The sequence below is a fragment of the Crinia signifera genome, chromosome 5 (assembly GCF_055691185.1).
Source record: "Crinia signifera chromosome 5, ASM5569118v1, whole genome shotgun sequence".
Lineage (NCBI taxonomy): Eukaryota > Metazoa > Chordata > Amphibia > Anura > Myobatrachidae > Crinia > Crinia signifera.
Window position 1 is genome coordinate 220,039,646 of NC_139221.1, and position 20,241 is coordinate 220,059,886.

The following is a 20,241-nucleotide window of genomic DNA, read 5'->3' on the forward strand; positions in this document are numbered from 1 at the left end:
CTCCTCTTCTACTCCGCAACTGTCGATTCGGTGCCAAGTTCCTCGATCATAGTCTGGTACATATCCACCAGTGAGGGAGACAGTTGCAGGCTACAAAGGGTGGTGAGGACGGCCGAAAAAATCATCAGCACTGACCTCCCACCTGTCCAGGACCTGTACGTGTCCAGAATCTGACCAAAATGCTTACTGTCAAGCACTTCAGGGCCATTTTGGTTAAGTCAACCAGAAGACTAAAAAGCTTCTTTCCCCAAGCCATCCACCTAATGAACAATTCCAGCATGACCACAAAACACTATCTGTAACGGAACATACACTATGCCCCATGTTGACTATGTATGCTGTATACCTCCCCCTGTTGTGTTGTCTTCTGGCAGTTGCATTGCAACCGGAAACCAATTCCTAGTATACGAAAGTATACCTGGCAAATAGAGTGCATATATAAGAATTGATCTGCATATTAGCAGGGAATAGTTATGAATCTAAATTCCAAGCTTAAAAGAATAGCTGGCTTATAATAATAATACTGACTTTTGAAACGAATTAAAGCAGCTTGTGATTGGTCCACCTACTTGCAGGTCCCACTCAGCCACTATTCAATATTGATGAATTGATATGCTGGCTCCGTATTATGGAAACCTACAGATCCTGGAAATAATGGCTGCATATACTGTTGCAGCCCCAAGGTCTCTGTCCACCATATTTTTCAGAAAGTGTGTAGCTTTGAATTCGAAAATGTTTAAGAAGTAGCACAGCGTGTATGGACAGCGATGATGCTGAAAATCACTCCGTGCATAGACACAGCAATTTTTGCCAGTTTAAGCTATTTTTTTGCAAGGGGTGGATGGCTTCCTATAACAGGTCGCTATGCAAATACCGTCCTCCCCACCACTCATCTGCTGGAAATACCAGCAGATGGGAGGAGGAGGCCTGCTATAAAGGCAGGAGTGCACATCAGCGCTGACCACCGGGCCGTACACACTGGGTGGCTTTTGAGCTGAAAGCAGCTCAAACGGTAAAAGTGAGCTGCTTTCAGCTCAAAATGGCCCAGTATGTATGGGCCTTTAGAAAGTTCAGAAAATCTTGTGAAAGCACTACCTGAGTCACTAATAACAGAATAAATGAAAACCCTTGAACTCTACAAATGCATTTTCAAATAAAAGCCATATTCTTTAATTCCTTGTTTCATTATCTAGTTTTCAAGGTAAATGACTATAGTCACATAAAAATAAATAACTGTAATCGTCAATAATATTACTCATCGTTAAGGTTGAGAACATCATATGAAAACATGAGAATTTAAAACTGAAACAGAACCATATTCTTGAATTTCATCAATGTCAATTTTTCATATAATCTCAGAAGTACTATTCTTTAAAATTCAAAATAGAAAAATACATTTTTCCATAAGGTTATACTTTTTATAACCAGCTGCACTTTTCCTATGCTACTGTATGTTGCATAAATATCCAGTGCAGTGACATGACACTTTTTATGAAACTGTCCCTAAGTGAAGGATCTGTAATGTAAGATGGGAGGAGCTACTTACTCTTTACATCTCTTAATATGTTCTTGGATGGAAAGCAGGAAGAACTACTTACTCTTTACATGTCATAATATGTTAAATGATGGGAGGTATAAAAAACTGCATACTCTTTTACAGCTCATAAAATGTTTTATTATGGAAGGTAGGATGAGCTACATACTCTTTACATCCCATAAAATGTTCTATAATGGAAGTTAGTAATAGCTACTTACTCTTAACATCCCATAACATGTTCTCGGTTGAAAAGTAGGAGGAGATACTCTTTATATCCCATAAAATGTTCTATGATGGCAAAGATAGGAGCTACTTACTCTTTACATCCCATAAACTGATCTAAAATGGAAGGCAGGAAGATTTACGTACTCTTTACATCCCATAATATGTCTTGCTCTGGAGGGGCTGCAAATAAGATATAGAGTCGAGTGGTGTCAATGCCGTATTTCTCCACCATTTCTTCTGGATCCACTCCATTGTGTTTGGATTTGCTCATCTTCTCCCACGTTACCTGGAGTTTCTCACCAGTTTCAGCATGAATATACTCAGATCCTTCGAGGCACAAAAAAATAAATGTACAATAATATAATATGAAAACCCATGTAGTTCCTCTTCCCAGCCTCGGGTGTCGTTATATATATATATATATATATATATATATATATATATATATATATAGATAGATAGATAGATAGATAGAGAGAGTGTGCAGGCATGTCAAAACTGTGGCCCTCTAGCTGTTGTGAAACTACATGTCCCAGCATGCCTTTCCATAGTTTTAGCGTTCCCTAATAGCAAAATTGTGGCAAGGCATGATGGGACTTGTAGTTTCACAACAGCTGGAGGGCCATAGTTTGGACATGCCTGATATACAGTAGTGTATGATTTAATGTAGATCAAAAAAAAATTTTTTTAAGTAATAAAAATAAGTTAACAACACTTGACAATAAACAATGAAAAAATCCTTATCTTTAGAAGTAGCAGGCCAATGTGGAAACCCTACGCGTTTCGTCCATAAGACTTCTTCAAGAAGTCTTATGGACAAAATGCATAGGAATCCCACATTGACCTGTTCCCACATTGACCTGACATTACTTTTATAGTAATTCTCATAAGACCATGATCATGAATGGCATGCAAAATCTACATATTCATTTTAATTTTGCTGCATCAGGGACTAGAGTCCTGGGACATCTGTGTGAAGCTCATCCGCACCCGACACCCATGTAAGGCTAATCCATTCCAGTCACCTGTGAAAAGTATGTCTGCATCCATCACCTGTGTGAAGCCCTCCTGTCCCAGTCACCTGTGTGAAGCCCATCTGTCCCTATCACCTGTGCGAAGCCCATCTGCCCGAGTCACCTGGGTGAAGCCCATCTGCCCCAGTCACCTGGGTGAAGCTCATGTGCCCCAGTCACCTGTGTGAAGCCCATCTGCCCCAGTCACCTGTGTGAAGCCCATCTGCCCCAGTCACCTGTGTGAAGCCCATCTGCCCCAGTCACCTGTGTGAAGCCCATCTGCCCCAGTCACCTGTGTGAAGCCCATCTGCCCCAGTCACCTGTGTGAAGCCCATCTGCCCCAGTCACCTGTGTGAAGCCCATCTGCCCCAGTCACCTGTGTGAAGCCCATCTGCCCCAGTCACCTGTGTGAAGCCCATCTGCCCCAGTCACCTGTGTGAAGCCCATCTGCCCCAGTCACTTGTGTGAAGCCCATCTGCCCCAGTCACCTGTGTGAAGCCCATCTGCCCCAATCACCTGTGTGAAGCTCATCTTCCCCAGTCACCCTAGTGAATCTCATCGGCCACAGTCACCTGTGTGAAGCCCATCCATACTTGTCACTTCCACTAACCAGTTTTAAGCCCATCTGCCCCAGTGACCCATGTGAAGCCCGTCCGCACATTTAAAATCAATCTGTTCAACATTGTTCTACAGAATCAACAAAGGGAAAACAGAATCATATATTTCTATTTCTCCTGGATAAATACATATATACACTTTTTTGTAGTAGAATAATCAAAAGCACCACACATAGCTTACCACTAATTTCCACTTCATTCCTCTTCAGGTATCTCCCACAGGAGGGAAGCCTAAAGGTCTGTCCTTTGATGAGGCCTTGTACCAAGAGCTTGTTGAAAGGTTCTCTTCAAAAAAGAAAAACATGAAACAATGAAAAACGCGAGAGGAATGAGAAATCACATTTATATGTGTTTATTGCCTTATCTTTTTTTTTTTTTTTTTTATAACTTTTTTATTGAGACATTGCATTTACAATATATCACAGATGCATTATTTTGTATTCCATGAAACGAGGTTCAAATAAATTTAAGTCATATCGAATTACATTTGGTCGATACGTCTTTGTCCAACCATCACCTAAAGCATATGTATGTCACAGAAGGGGTGAGGTACATACAATCCTACTTCAGTCAAAATAAATAGGGGGATCCTGGGCCGCCATTTTAGTTAAATACCATGTAGTTGTTTTTAGGCTAGAACAGATCATTTATCTTGTGGTGAGAGGAAGAGTGGGTATATAAGATTCCTATAGAAGGAAGAACTTTTCCACAAATTTGCCCTTATCAACAATGGCCTCTATTCAGTCCATCCGAAACGAAAAATGGAGTTTAGTCAAGAACAGGGGGAATTGTGGTGGGGTGGTGTCAATCCATCCCTGAAGAATGTTTTTTTTTACCTGCTGCACTTAAAGCTAATAAAAGTTTTTTTATTTTCTTTTGTCATACGGAGATGCCCAGTATTGCCCACTCTGGATTGAAGGGGACATACAGTACGTGACCAATTTGGTCTCCGCATAATGTTTTACAAGAAACCAAAAGTAACGTATTATAGGGCAGCCCATAAACAGTGGTACAGGTCTGCATTTTTGGGCAGTTATGTGTGTCAAAGGTTCCCATATGGAATCGTCTAAGAGGGGACAGGTAGGAATTATGATAAATATTTAGGAAATATTCTGTATACATACTAGCTTTGAGAACTTGTCGGGAATATAGAAGGCCTTTTTCTAATGTTGATACAGTCAAAGAGGGGAAGTGTTCCAACCATGTGGATATTCCTCCCTTTATTTTTGTGTGATTAAGAATTTGTCTTAGGAATGTATAATGAATAGATATGGCTTTGGTGGGTGGGACTGGATAGGATAACATATATCCAAGGTGTTATCCCAGTCTTTATCTGAGAAATATGAAAGGACATTTGAAATATAAAATCTGGCCTGCAAAAACGCCAATGTATTGGACTAACCATAGAGTATTGGGTAGATACTTCAGAGACTTGTAAAAGATGTTTTCCCTCCTTTGTGACTAATGAACCAATATAATTAATCCCCTCCAGCCTCCATATAGAGAAAGGGTGAGCAGTCATGCCGTCCAAGAATGCAGGGTTTTTCAGTAGGGGTAAGAATAGGGAGTGGTATTGATTTAGGCCAGCTGTGTGTCGCAATATATGCCAAATCTTTCTGGTAGACCACAAAAAGAGGATTGAGTTTTAAATCTTCAAATATCTCCTGGTCATGCTGGTGGAGAAAGCTAACTAGACTAATATTACCCAGGAAGCCCTGGTCCAATGTTACATTAGTATAAATGGAGCTGTCCTGTAACCAGTCACGTAGGTGTCTAAAAAGAGCGGCAAGATTATACGTGCTTACATCTGTCTTATCTTTCTTAATAACAGCACATACTGATTGTTTTGATAATGTCAATGGGATAGAATCCAAACACCGCAATGCAACTGAATGCCTCAATGGTCACAACACTGTTAAAAACAAAATATTTTTGATATTGCTCACCAAATTTGAGAGACATTTACTATATAACAGGATATAAACAGATATAATTAAAGTTTCCCTAAAGCGGTCTAAGCTCTATCTGATAGGCAGAACGCCACAAAAATGTAGTTCCAAAATATGTTAATAAGGGAAAATTTAGTTCTGTGCAACTACAAGTAAGGGTGGTTTAAAAGAGGAGAGGGCTGGTGTGCAGTCTTCGGGCAGTCCCCTCTTCCCTGGTAGCGTAATAAGTGAGAAAGCTTCCTCATAGCTTCAACCCCACTCACAGTCCACTCACTATATTTCCTGATACATTTTCAAGCATTTTAACTTGTACAGTGTCATATTATCCCCTTTTGGCAGATTTTAGAACTAAATTATTTCACAGAATCCTTCATCCCATGACTTGAATACTATGCTGTACATACTAGCTAGACCTACAAGCAGCTCTGAATAGGGAAACTTTAATTTCGCCATGTTGTATAATGGTATACAAACGTGCAATGATACTACAGATTGCTGGCAATTTATTAGCAAAGTGCAGGTACATATATACCATAAAAGCAAATCAATGTTAGTTGCTACAAATACAGTAAATCGAAATAAAATTAGATAAAAATAAATAATGTATTCTCATACAGTCCAGATGCATATAATATGAGAATATACAATAGTGTAATACTGTACGTCCAGATTAATGTATTCAAGATCCACCCTGTGCAGTTTGATAGTAGGGCAGAAATATGTGTTCGATAGTAGACTCCTTCACCCTAATTACTGTCAGTATAGATGCATATTGGATACCATACTCACAGAAGTAATAATTCAGATAGGCACATAAAGGTATTTTTAAAATAGATGAAGTGCACTTAGTGGGCTGTTATTACCAGGTCCGGTGTAAGGCTTCTAAGCACCCTAGGCAAAACTTCAACCTACTGCTGCCCCCCCCCCCCCCAAATACTGCCACCAATAACCATTGTCCAACACCTTAATGCATACTTGCCTAACATCCCAAAAATTTAGTGGTCCACCCAGCCCCCCAGGAAGGCGGATAAGACCCCTGCTTTCACTGGAGGCCCCCAGCACCCTCCCATTTGCCACTCATAACAGAGTACAGGAAGAGAGGGCAGTAATGTAGGGAAGTATGCCTCAAGAGAAAGTATGGAGATGAGGTCTTATAGGTTCCACAGCAGCCACCTGCATTAAGTACAACAAGGATCATCACAGACATCATTGATTTTTTGATAGGCAGACTTGGTGGCGCCCCCTATATCCTGGCACCTAGGCAGCTGCCTAAAGCTGCCTAGTGGTAGAGCCGGCCCTGGTTTTTACACACCAATGGGTTCCACATTATTTTAAACTACAGTAAATTCAGTTCTCTAAGTATTCCAAGTACTATTCTGATGTCACCGACAGATAGAACGGCATGGAACAAGGCCCACTTACATTCCTCCCAACTGTCCCGCTTATCGCGGGAACGTCCCAATATTTTGGTACATTCCCGCGTCCCTCCCGCCACCGGCAGTGTCCCGCGGCGGGGGGCAGTTGGGAGTCCCCCCCTGTGGTCCGTGAATAGACGCTGTGCGCATGCGCACAGCGTCTATTCTTTAGCTCAGGGAAAAGGGGAAGGGGATGAGGGCCAAGGGCACAGGACTAATTTGCTATGGGGTTAGAAGGTTTACTCCAATCAACGTATAAATTAAAATATACAGTGTTGTTGAGGAGGTGCTCCCAGGGAGTAAGGTAAGTACAATTGAAAGAGGATTGATACTCAAGAGAGAGTATCAAAAAAGAAACTCCCGGGTGGGGCACAACCTTCTAAGATATGTGTAACAGTTTAAAATATCAACTTTATTATTACTAAAATTGATCCTTTGGGTGGATCAAATGACGAACATAAGACAAGAACATACAGATAACATGAATAATAGTATACAATTTGAGAAAAGTAGTGAAAATATATTGTAGAAGTCTGAGAAGAGGACTATATTGCCTCTGTCTTTGGTATCACAAGAATATCAATATATTTGTGTGAGAAATTCTTTTCAGACTAGGCACGTCTTCACTTGACCAACAATTGGTTAACACGTCAAAAATATCAAAATAAATATCATATTGAGTAAAAAAGGGGGCTAACTGTCAAACAGCACACGTTTATCTGGTGAATATATTTTCACTTGAATTTAACTGCAGAGTAATAACTAATATGAAGATGGGGGCAGTGGTGAAGTACCTGGGCTGTATATACTCGCGGGGTGGCTGCTGTCTGTGCTTACGGTGGCAGTCAGATACTTGCACAGTTGAGCGGACTCAGCGAGTGTCACAGGTACGAAGATGGAGCAAAAAGGGGGTTTCTGCTGTCTCCAGAGGCGACCAACCTGGCCCTGTTATACAAAGACAGCGCAGAGTCAGGTAATGGGTCCTCCGGGGATGAGAGAACCCTGATGGGAGGAGGTCAGTACAGAGAGCACCTTCACTATAAGTCCCTGGCATACGCTACTATCCAGTGTGTATGCCCATAGGCACAGTGAACACTGGTTGAGCGGTATGCCCGGGTAGTGAATTGCAGAAGGAAGTCTAGATTGCACTGTGGTACTATTGTTTTGGCTTATGAATCCCTATTGTACCATGCAAAGGTGGTGAGATGAGAAAAGGATTTTTCAAAAAAGTGCAAGTCTATATTGTCACAAAAGGGGTGTGGTGCCCTATGTTGTCTTGGTCCAGGAGCAGAGCTGGACTGGTAGAGTAAGGGGTCACCCTAAATTTGATGGACCTATAGGTCAGATGGCCTCTTTTTAATAAATTGCTGGTTTGTGGTCCTTGATAGGAAATAACACTGAAGTGTTAATTATGAGAGATACTCTATTATAATTCAGTTATCTCCTATACAGCGGTTGTTAATTTAAGATATAATTCCACATATAGACCGAGGTGCAAGGAAAAAGTCCTTATGCAATGCAAAACACACAGCTTTGAAAAGTAATAAATAAATAAGTTGCCTGCTACTGTATTGAAGTGTAATGTAACACTCTGTCTCTGTGCGTTGCAGAGTCACAGTTTTTAAATATACAAGTAACATTCACTGTGGTTAAATAAAGTGCAACATAATATCTATGCAATCGATTAGCAATAGGTAATGTGACACTCTGTCTCTGTGCGTTACAGAGTCACAGTTTTAAGTATATAAATAGCATTCACTGTGGTCAAATAAAGTGCAACATAATATCCATGCAATCGGTTAGCAATATGTGACAGGCCACTGAATTAGAGTATAGAACAGCAGGGTGTGAATAATAGATAACCCCGTAGTTAAAATAGCAGGGGATATATTTTTATATATTAACAGAGACACTGCCCTGAGGGCTGTTAGACTCACGGACACCCGGTCCAGGGTGTGTCGCTGGCCAATCTGGACATCAGGCGGCGAAATCCCCCAATGTGTATGCTCCAGTGAGAATACTGCAGTCAATCGGCCATAAGGTTGAATACGTGAACTGTCACAATAAATGGATCAAAAGAGGGGCAATCTATGTATGCAAATGAATAATAAAGATGATAGTCTCTGCGTTATTTAGAAAATCCCCAGCGTCTTTTGAGGTTTCTACGAGTGTAGCTTGAAAACTCAGCTGTTAGTCCTGTCAGGCGGCTGAGTTGAGCGGGGGAGACAGACGGTGATTAGATATCCCGTACGGGGATTAGTTCCGACGGCGGCAAGTGAGTGAAGTCGCCGCTGTGTGTCTCCGTCAGCTGCGCTGTTAGTCAGTGAAAGCCTTAGGCTTGAGGTAAGCTGGTTATGACGGGAAAACGGCGGTGATGAAATGTCCCGTCCAGGTGTTAGTGCCGTCGGCGGCGGAAGGACAAAGCCGCCGATGTATTTCTCCGTCAGCTATGCCGGCATATGGTAGGAGCCTTCAGCTGGCCGGGGGTCGTGCTGTTTGCAGCAATGAGAGCCAGGTGCAGGTATGTGAAGCGTGCAGGGTCCCGCTCGTGCACAGCGGGAACCTGGAGCAACCGAGACGTACGTTTCACTTTAGGAAGCTTTCTCAATCGTACGTCTCGGTTGCTCCAGGTTCCCGCTGTGCACGAGCGGGACCCTGCACGCTTCACATACCTGCACCTGGCTCTCATTGCTGCAAACAGCACGACCCCCGGCCAGCTGAAGGCTCCTACCATATGCCGGCATAGCTGACGGAGAAATACATCGGCGGCTTTGTCCTTCCGCCGCCGACGGCACTAACACCTGGACGGGACATTTCATCACCGCCGTTTTCCCGTCATAACCAGCTTACCTCAAGCCTAAGGCTTTCACTGACTAACAGCGCAGCTGACGGAGACACACAGCGGCGACTTCACTCACTTGCCGCCGTCGGAACTAATCCCCGTACGGGATATCTAATCACCGTCTGTCTCCCCCGCTCAACTCAGCCGCCTGACAGGACTAACAGCTGAGTTTTCAAGCTACACTCGTAGAAACCTCAAAAGACGCTGGGGATTTTCTAAATAACGCAGAGACTATCATCTTTATTATTCATTTGCATACATAGATTGCCCCTCTTTTGATCCATTTATTGTGACAGTTCACGTATTCAACCTTATGGCCGATTGACTGCAGTATTCTCACTGGAGCATACACATTGGGGGATTTCGCCGCCTGATGTCCAGATTGGCCAGCGACACACCCTGGACCGGGTGTCCGTGAGTCTAACAGCCCTCAGGGCAGTGTCTCTGTTAATATATAAAAATATATCCCCTGCTATTCTAACTACGGGGTTATCTATTATTCACACCCTGCTGTTCTATACTCTAATTCAGTGGCCTGTCACATATTGCTAACCGATTGCATGGATATTATGTTGCACTTTATTTGACCACAGTGAATGCTATTTATATACTTAAAACTGTGACTCTGTAACGCACAGAGACAGAGTGTCACATTACCTATTGCTAATCGATTGCATAGATATTATGTTGCACTTTATTTAACCACAGTGAATGTTACTTGTATATTTAAAAACTGTGACTCTGCAACGCACAGAGACAGAGTGTTACATTACACTTCAATACAGTAGCAGGCAACTTATTTATTTATTACTTTTCAAAGCTGTGTGTTTTGCATTGCATAAGGACTTTTTCCTTGCACCTCGGTCTATATGTGGAATTATATCTTAAATTAACAACCGCTGTATAGGAGATAACTGAATTATAATAGAGTATCTCTCATAATTAACACTTCAGTGTTATTTCCTATCAAGGACCACAAACCAGCAATTTATTAAAAAGAGGCCATCTGACCTATAGGTCCATCAAATTTAGGGTGACCCCTTACTCTACCAGTCCAGCTCTGCTCCTGGACCAAGACAACATAGGGCACCACACCCCTTTTGTGACAATATAGACTTGCACTTTTTTGAAAAATCCTTTTCTCATCTCACCACCTTTGCATGGTACAATAGGGATTCATAAGCCAAAACAATAGTACCACAGTGCAATCTAGACTTCCTTCTGCAATTCACTACCCGGGCATACCGCTCAACCAGTGTTCACTGTGCCTATGGGCATACACACTGGATAGTAGCGTATGCCAGGGACTTATAGTGAAGGTGCTCTCTGTACTGACCTCCTCCCATCAGGGTTCTCTCATCCCCGGAGGACCCATTACCTGACTCTGCGCTGTCTTTGTATAACAGGGCCAGGTTGGTCGCCTCTGGAGACAGCAGAAACCCCCTTTTTGCTCCATCTTCGTACCTGTGACACTCGCTGAGTCCGCTCAACTGTGCAAGTATCTGACTGCCACCGTAAGCACAGACAGCAGCCACCCCGCGAGTATATACAGCCCAGGTACTTCACCACTGCCCCCATCTTCATATTAGTTATTACTCTGCAGTTAAATTCAAGTGAAAATATATTCACCAGATAAACGTGTGCTGTTTGACAGTTAGCCCCCTTTTTTACTCAATATGATATTTATTTTGATATTTTTGACGTGTTAACCAATTGTTGGTCAAGTGAAGACGTGCCTAGTCTGAAAAGAATTTCTCACACAAATATATTGATATTCTTGTGATACCAAAGACAGAGGCAATATAGTCCTCTTCTCAGACTTCTACAATATATTTTCACTACTTTTCTCAAATTGTATACTATTATTCATGTTATCTGTATGTTCTTGTCTTATGTTCGTCATTTGATCCACCCAAAGGATCAATTTTAGTAATAATAAAGTTGATATTTTAAACTGTTACACATATCTTAGAAGGTTGTGCCCCACCCGGGAGTTTCTTTTTTGATACTCTCTCTTGAGTATCAATCCTCTTTCAGCGTCTATTCTTGCAGGCAGGAGGGCTGGGGGCTGGCCAGCAGCTCATAGAGCTGCTGGGCATGCCCCACAGCGGCGGAAAACGGGGGCGTGGCCTCGCGGCAGTGCCGCAATTATAGGCCACGCCCCTTCCCGATATGCCACGCCCCCCCCCCCCCGAAAAATCACTGCACGCCTCCGGCGCGCACCCTGTCCCGCCCCACCACGTCCAAAAGTTGGGAGGTGTGCACTTATGCCAACTCACATACCAATGTCATCATGGTATCTGGATATTAGGTCGACAGTTAATAGGTCGACAATCAAAAAGTGTTGACATGCACATAAAACTTGGATCTATGTCAACAAGTGTCAACACTGACACAAAAAACATGAAAAACTCATGTCATCCTTTTCTTGTGTAGACTTTTTGTCAATGTCGGCCTTTTCCATGTCAACCTTTTGTCAATGTCGACCTGGTGCCTGTTAGCTCTCTTGTGTCAACTTAGACACTGTTGACCCTTTGAGCCACACCTGTCATCACTGGATATTAAGGGGTTAATGTATGAAGCAGTGATAATAGTGGAGTAGGCTGCTATTGCAGAAGTTGCCCATGACAACCAATTGGCATTGAAGTAACATTTATAATTTGCATAGTATAAAATTATACAGAGAAGCTTCATACATTTACCCCTAATGGGCCATACACACAGGGCAATTACAGACCCATTTCTAAGAGTTCTGTCTAGAATGCTTAGAAATTAAGCAAGGATCGCTTAGTGTATATGGCCCCCCGTTGACGGCGATGCATGGCCTTGCACTTTGCTATTGCCTGACTAGGTATATACTGCATGCAGAATAAATCTAGTCATCACCAGAGTTCTCTCAATTGAGAACACTGGCCATGACAGATTGCTGGTGCATCGCGATCTGTGCTTAACTAGACCGTTCAGCACACTGGTTTTGTCACCCTGTGTGTACAGGGTATAAGTGAGGACATCTTTTTATGGTCTCTAGAAGGATTTAGCCAGGGCCTGATTAAAGGTTCCAAATGCACATGCAGCTCCCCTTGTAATGCGGGGCGTCCGTGCATCTCACAAGCTTGCGCGTCTCCATCAGCACAGCGGCGGGGAGCGGATTCCCTGCCTGTCTCCGTTTCAGGGAGACAGGTGGGGGTAGTGGGGGCTGCACCATTATAGTGCTGTGGCGTTGGTGTGTAATATAATGTAATTCTACCCAGCACTAATATATATATATATATAAACACTATATTTACATACATACAGATAGCGCAGGGCTTGTCTTTGCTGGGGATGGCGGAGGACTCGCCACCCGCCATCCCCCGCCCCGCGCCATCTGTATGTCGGAAGGGGACGCGCGTGCACGAGGTGCACGCGCGTCCCGTTCCGACGGAGCTTTTGCCCGGGTCCCCGCCGGCTTCCCCGGGTCCCCGCCGGTCCACACCGCCCCCCCGCAGCCCCCCGCAGCCCTGCCCGTCTCCCTGAAGCTGGAGACGGGCAGGACTGCACCCGCCGCGCCGCCTCGCCGCCCGGCTATTGAGACGCTCGTGCGTGGGAGACGCACGAGCGTCTCATTCAGCCAGAGCGCCAGATTGCTGGCGGATCGCCAGGGACACGGTCCTGGCGCTCCGCCAGCAATAACAAGCCCTGCTCCATCTGTACATACATTAACTAGGCAGCGGGCAGCAGCAACAGTGTCAAGTACTTGAAGCGGACAGAGCCATGCAGGAATCACAGCAGCCACTGTGTGTTCTTTTGGCAGGTTATCTGTTTTCTTCCCAACCCGCTAATCGCGGGTGTTTGAAAAGGGGAAAAGGCTAATTCCCAGAGGCAAGGCTTAATTGAGGGCCGCGGCAGTGTGTTTAAAACCATTGAAACCATTTTTTGGCTGTCAGGGGGGTCTCTGAATACCCAGACCCCCCCCCCCCCCCCCGGCGTGTACCACTGTTCACTATTAATGATAGCAAATGTAAAGTACATTAGTAGTAATATAGGGATACAAAAACACTGTCTCTTTATGTGACAGAAGATTACATATTGTGACAAGGCATCACATACTGGATCAAGATGAAGTATTGGTCTTTATTTTTGGAACAGGTCACAGCATACAGGTAATCACAGCATAGTCCAAACTAGATCCAGTGGTCATTACCCAGCCCACACCCCGGCCTATCACTTGGGTAGCTATTCCACCATAGAATGCAATAACCTCCTGCCCTGGAAACTTTTATTAGGAAGCTCCAAGTGTTGCTAATCAGCCCAACCTTGATCACACCAGTTTTCTTGCTGCTGCTGCTGCTCAAAGACCTGGACTGGACCTTCATGTGTAAAGATGCTGTCCCTGCCACAATATTGTTACTCTCATCTGAGATAAGCATATTTTTTCAACCACAACAGAAGTAATAAATCACCCACAGTTTGATAAAATCTCCCCACAGTTCACACTGTTTAGATATATCTTTCTGAAGGCAAATATTGTCCTGAGAAATCTTTTCAGGAAATTAAAAAAATAGAAAACACTTTTTGCATGTCATAACTTCAACATGAGTCACCTTTACAATGTTACTGCACCTTTAATAAAACAATTTAAAATCATTTTAAGCACAGCATGTTCTACCATAAGGGCTTCCTATTATTATGGTACCTGAGGCAGCATCTCTACTCTTTCCCTTCTTATCCCCATAAGATGCCATACACAGAAATATGCAAAGGTAGACATGAAAATGTAACAAGTCTTCTACAGAGTGGAGATGTTGCCTATTAATTGGGTTTTTCATATAATTTTAAATAATGTGCTTGATAAATACAATCTAGAAGCTTATTAGTATGGGAAACCGCTTCATCATCAACCACAACAATAACACTACTGCCTGAGAACGTGCCTAGCTTACCTCATAATTATTTCTACAAAGTAATGCTTTTGTCCACCCTCCTTCTTATCAGCCAGTAGCAGCTGCTTTCCCCAGCCCATTACATAGCAGCTCTATGCAGGGCCACATTGGGGCCAGTCAGGCTGCTGCCACTGAATACTCTCCTCTGCCCATGCACTCCCTTGAATAGCACACAAACTTGGTTCAACTCTCAACCGCTCTCGGAACAGTAATATTTAAATCTAATTTGTGAGGGGGCGTGGCCTAGCCAGCACTGAGAGCGGGTGTGGGGACTGTGAGCTCCGTAACTATCCTGACTAAAAATCCTGTCCCCGGGCCTGCGGAAGATTTATATGCAATCCAGCTGCCTTTCGAGCTGCTCCTGTATCTCCTGAGCTGCCCATGACTATCCTGATATACTCGGAGAGTGTTGGCTGACTGGCCTGCTGAGCCTCGTGCATCCTCTACAGCAGCGCGCGCCATTTTGGATCCCCCGGCTGCTTTGGCTGAACGGAGGAGTTCCCAGCCCAGACCTGCGGTTTCTGTAATCCGGCTGCGTGATTGCCGCTGCCCGGGTGATTCGACTGGAGGGGGCGTCTGGAAGGGCTCCGGGGAGCAGCGGAGAGAGTGGTAGCTGGTCTCACTGAGACAGGCCGCTCGGCCGCACGGAGCCGGTGGCGCTGCCCCGCCTGCTGGTCCCCTGGACTGTGGTAACTATTCAGATTTGATCCTGAGTTGGGCTCAGCAGATACGAGTGTTATAAGCTTACTGGAGCCTGCGGGGACAGTATAATATTTAACACACATCATCTGCTGTTTTCTGGGAGAAGCTACAGCCAGACATTCTGCTGCTACTAATATCCTTTGCTTGTAAGGTGGTGTGCTAGCCACCACCATATTGCAATACACCAAGACTCCTTCCCAGAAGTCTACCTTCCCATCGTTAAACTGGCTGTGTGCATCTCTGGCGCAGATATGGAAGCCTATCTACAACGAATCCTTCAGGCTATAACGGCCTCGGCTGACAGACTTGCTGCCAGACTTGATGGTGTACGGGAATTAACCCCTTCCATCTCTCATGTCCCAGACAAATATCCACATGTGGCTGAAGAAATTCTACAGCAATATCCTGCATATGACTCCCCCTATGACTCCTTTATTTGACCGCACCCTGGAAGTTTCCTTAAAGTTGGTTCCCGATGGCTGCAAAAATCTTTGGTACCATATGCAGGCTTGTCAACAAGGATTCCCCACCCCTTTCCTGCTGACAACTTTACAATATTTCATATTGATGCCTGACTATCTTGGACGCAATCCTGAGTTTTCTCAAGGGAATGAAGGGATAAGACATGGGTCTTCTATTATACCGCGGCCCATTCACGGCACCGAAAACTGGCCGGACTAAATCCTGTAACATGGTTACCTTGAGATGTCCACACCATGTCGTTTTCTATTTTACTACTTTTCAGAATACTGCTTTATATATATCCTGTTTTTTGTCGCAGGAATCACGTGTATGCTATTTCTTTGGACATTGTATGTAAATATGTCTCCTGTGTGTCTGCTGGCTTTCCTATTATTCTAGCTTAAGATACCTCTTCTTTGCCCTGCGTACTTATCCGATAAATTACCCTGTTCAAAAAGGGGGGGGGGGAGTAGCACTAGATGGTAGTTAGTAGTAGAGTTAGTTGGGGGGGTATAGTTAGGTTATGGGCTCCAGGTACACCTCAGTTGGGGTTGGGTAGTACAGGGTGGGGGGTTATAGGGGAGGGTTGTTTTGGTCGTTAGGGTGGTGGTTTGTTTTGGGATGGGGGTTAAGGGTACTAGGGGTTTATCTTTATCCATTTTTATTTTTTTTGGGGGGGTTTTTTTTCGCTATGGGTCGTTGAGGCTATACTATCAGTGGTATTTTCTTTTGGGGGGGGGGGGGGGGGGGGGGGGGGGCATTTCTATCCGCTTCGACATGTAAAGTCTTATTTTTCTACACAGCATATGCACTTCTGTTTCACTATGATACATATATACCTGATTGGGTATTTCTGATTTTATTATATGCAGTTAGTGCTCTATACATCCTGCTACAAATATGCATTGAATAATCCTATTGTTGCTCTACGATATATCCTCTCTCAATTGTTATATGCCATTTGTACGCTGTAGTGCCTGCCCCTGTGGTTACGGGGAATTATTTGTACTTTGCAAAAATCAATAAAAACTATTGAATTAAAAAAAAAATCTAATTTGTATTACTCTTTGTTTTCAGGTTTAACAATTTATACTAGCTAATTATGTATGGGGGTAGCAATTCATTGCACTAAAGCTTGCAGCAAAGCAGGGGTTAAAGTGAGCCAGACCGGGGCGGAACCACATTCCGTCAGTTCCATTTTGGCAGCAGAATGGTTCCGTCTCTGTCCGCTCACCTTGCCCCGCTATTTGAAATGACGCACCAGCTTGAGTCTCGTAATCCAATCATTGGACCTGCTCTGAGAAAGCCTGCTTTCCAACCGCACTGCCCAGCTGTCTCCTTTACCGCACAGTGCAGTGCACAGAGTAACTTCCCCCTGGTACTGTGCATGTAACCCCTGGCAGCGAGCATATAACCCCTGCCACTAAGCATTTAACCACTGGCACCGTGCATGTAACCACTGTCACTGAGCATATAACCACTGTCACTGAGCATGTAACCACTGTCACTGAGCATGTAACCCCTGGCACTGAGCATGTAACCCCTGGCACTGAGCGTTTAGCCACTGGCACTGTGCATGTAACCACTGCCACCGAGCATGTTACCCCTGGCACTGTGCATGTAACCCCTGGCAAAGAGCATGTAATCCCTGGCATCGAGCAAGAAAACCCTAGCAATGAGCATGTAGGTAAGCAGCGCTTACGTGGCATAATATGTAATGGGCATTACTGTGTGTGACATATTGTGTAATGGGCATTACGGTGTGTGGCATAATGTGTAATAGACATTACGGTGTGCATAATCCCCTGTCCCATAAAGCCATGCCATGTTCCATTTTTTTTAGGATTTAGTGCATAAAGTACCAGCCAATCAGCTCATAAATGCCTCATTACAGGTTGTGTTTAAAAAAAAAACTAGGTAAGTGCTAATTGGCTGGTAGTTTATCTCTCCGCCTTATCTCTCACCAAGGCTTAGTACATCAGCCTCTAAGAGTGATAATGACTATCTGTCACTCCTTCCACCATTTAGATCCAAACCCACCATTTAGATTCAAACTGATACTATATATATATATATATATATATATATATATAGAGTCTTCTACGGTGCTGGCGGCACTCCAAACAGGGGATACTTGTCAATAGAAATAAAGAGCTGACACCGTGCAACTCAGTGCTAACAGTTTCGGAGTTTAATCTCCTTCATCAGAGTACAAAGAGACAAGTCAAACACACTTACCTAAATAAGCTCCCACACCAAGCACCCTCACCGTGATCCCCGGCGTCCCAGTCCCGGTGACCAGGGGTGACGTCATCGGCGCCGCGCCCCGCATCAGCCGGAGCGGGTTGCCATGGGGATCTGAAATAACAAAAAAAGAAGAAAGTGAAAATGGGGAACCGCATAAGGGAAAAACATGCCAAAGATATATACAACTGATATAACGACAATACATCTAAAGATGATGTAACAATATAAGTCAATATAAGTCATGACAAGTTACTTTACGAAAAAGAGCAACTTAGTAATGTCATGATAGCCATAAACAGGAAAGAGGTGATAAATGCAACACGGCAGATAATAGTAGACAGGCAATGGAAATAGTGTTTATAAGAAACAGCTCAATGAGAGATACTCATTGAGTCCAGCAGGAGCTATGGTATTGAGTCTGTATATCCAGGCTGCTTCCCGCTGTAGCAGCAGCTTATGTCGATCACCTCCTCTCTTCGGGGGGGATACCTGTTCCAACATCCAATATCTCAATGATGGCAGAGTGTGTCCATGATCTTTAAAGTGACGCGGTACGGGTTGATCACATACAGCCCCCTCAAGTGCCAGTTTAATTGATGAACGATGAACGGCCATACGTTCTTTAAATGATCTCGACGTCTTTCCCACATATAAGAGTCCGCAGGGACAGCGGATAGCGTAGACCACGAACCTGCAATTACAACTCAGGACCTGATGGATTTTAATGATGCGGCCCGAGTGCGGATGTCTGAACGAGTTACCGGTTTCTAAATAGCGGCATGTAGTACAACCCGTACAGCGATAATTGCCAGGTTTTTTGCTGAGGAAGTGGGTACTTGATCTCTTCCCCATGCCAGCAACATCACTTTTAACCAGAAGGTCTCGTAAATTCCGACCCCTTTTGTAACAGGGTAGGAGGGTGGCCGATCTCAGCTGGGGCAAATCAGGGTCCTCAGATATCAGCGGCCAGAATTTTTTGGCAGTACCAACCATCTCCTTGCTGTGGGTAGAGAAGGTGTTGATAAACGGAATACGTCCAGCTTGAGTTTTGCGGGCAGCATTAGGTCTAAGGGTCTCAGCTCTGGGGATACTCATGGCTTTTTGTTTAGCCCTAACAAGTTGCTCAAAATTGTATCCTCTAGTTATGAATCTCTTCATCATCTGATTCATTTTGTCTTCCGCATCTGAGTCCGAGCTGCAGATACGGCGTACCCGTAGAAATTGAGAGAAGGGAAGACCTTTCTTCAAGGACGGGGGATGGTGACTAGATGCTGCTAGCAAATTGTTACGGTCCGTGGGTTTTTGATACAATGTGGTAGTCAGGCCCGTTTCTGTAATGCTGATACATACATCAAGATAATGTATAGATTGAGAGCTATGTTCAGATGTAAATTTGATATTCTCATCGGCTGCATTCAGAGAGTCCAGGGTGCTGAGGAGTAAATCATACGGACCTGTCCAAACCATCAGGACGTCATCTATATACCTCTGGTATAAGGCTAGATGTTTAGCAAGGTCAGGTTTAGATAATAGAATGTCTCTCTCAACTTCAAACATGAAGGAGTTCGCATAGGTCGGAGCGACACAACTACCCATAGCACAACCCTTCAGTTGTAAGTAAAACTGTCCATCAAATTGGAAATAATTACGGGTGAGTGTGCATTCAAGGAGTTGTAAGTAAAAGTCTATATCAGGTCCATTGTATTTATTACTGTTCATGATGAGTCTCTGTGTGGCTGCCAACCCTCTCTGGTGAGGTATGTTGGTATATAAACTCACCACGTCCATGGTGCATAATATGCTGTCTGGTGGTAGTGCTGGTAATTGCTGAAGTTTTAGTATGAGGTTGGTTGTGTCCTTGAGATACGCCGGTTGTTCCTGAATCACTGGTTGAAGGTAGGCATCCAGATATTGTGAGATGGAGTAATATAATGATCCCCTGGCAGATATAATGGGGCGGCCTGGTGGATATAGGGGATCTTTATGTAGTTTAGGAAGAGTATACAGTAGAGGAATCTTAGGATTCGTGACTTTAAGTGCTTCCATACAGTACTGAGAAATTATGTTGTTCTGAACCGCAGTTTGTAGAATAAGGTCCAGTTCATTTTTGAAATTGGCAGTTGGATCTGCCGGCAGTTTGCGGTATACCGATTCATCAGCTAGTTGGCGGTAGATGTCTTTTTTGTAGTGATCCAAGTCCATCACCACTACTGCACCACCTTTATCCGCCGGTCTCACAATGATGTCCTCATACTTGCTTAGTTCATTAAGGGCCTTAAGTTCCGCTTTAGACATATTCATCGAGCTTTG

The 20,241-nt window shown here is 44.0% G+C and overlaps 1 protein-coding gene across 2 annotated transcripts in view; it reads right to left on the reverse strand.

The window, feature by feature from the left end:
* The window catches only part of LARS2 (leucyl-tRNA synthetase 2, mitochondrial), a 202,558-nt gene that overhangs the window by 45,477 nt on the left and 136,840 nt on the right, over positions 1–20,241 (reverse strand). For both annotated transcript variants that reach the window (XM_083188551.1, XM_083188552.1), the window contains 2 exons: positions 3,574–3,677; positions 1,907–2,089 (listed from right to left, as the gene is read on the reverse strand). In XM_083188551.1, coding sequence (XP_083044677.1) covers positions 1,907–2,089; positions 3,574–3,677 — 287 coding nt within the window. The remainder of the gene's footprint in view (positions 1–1,906; positions 2,090–3,573; positions 3,678–20,241) is intronic.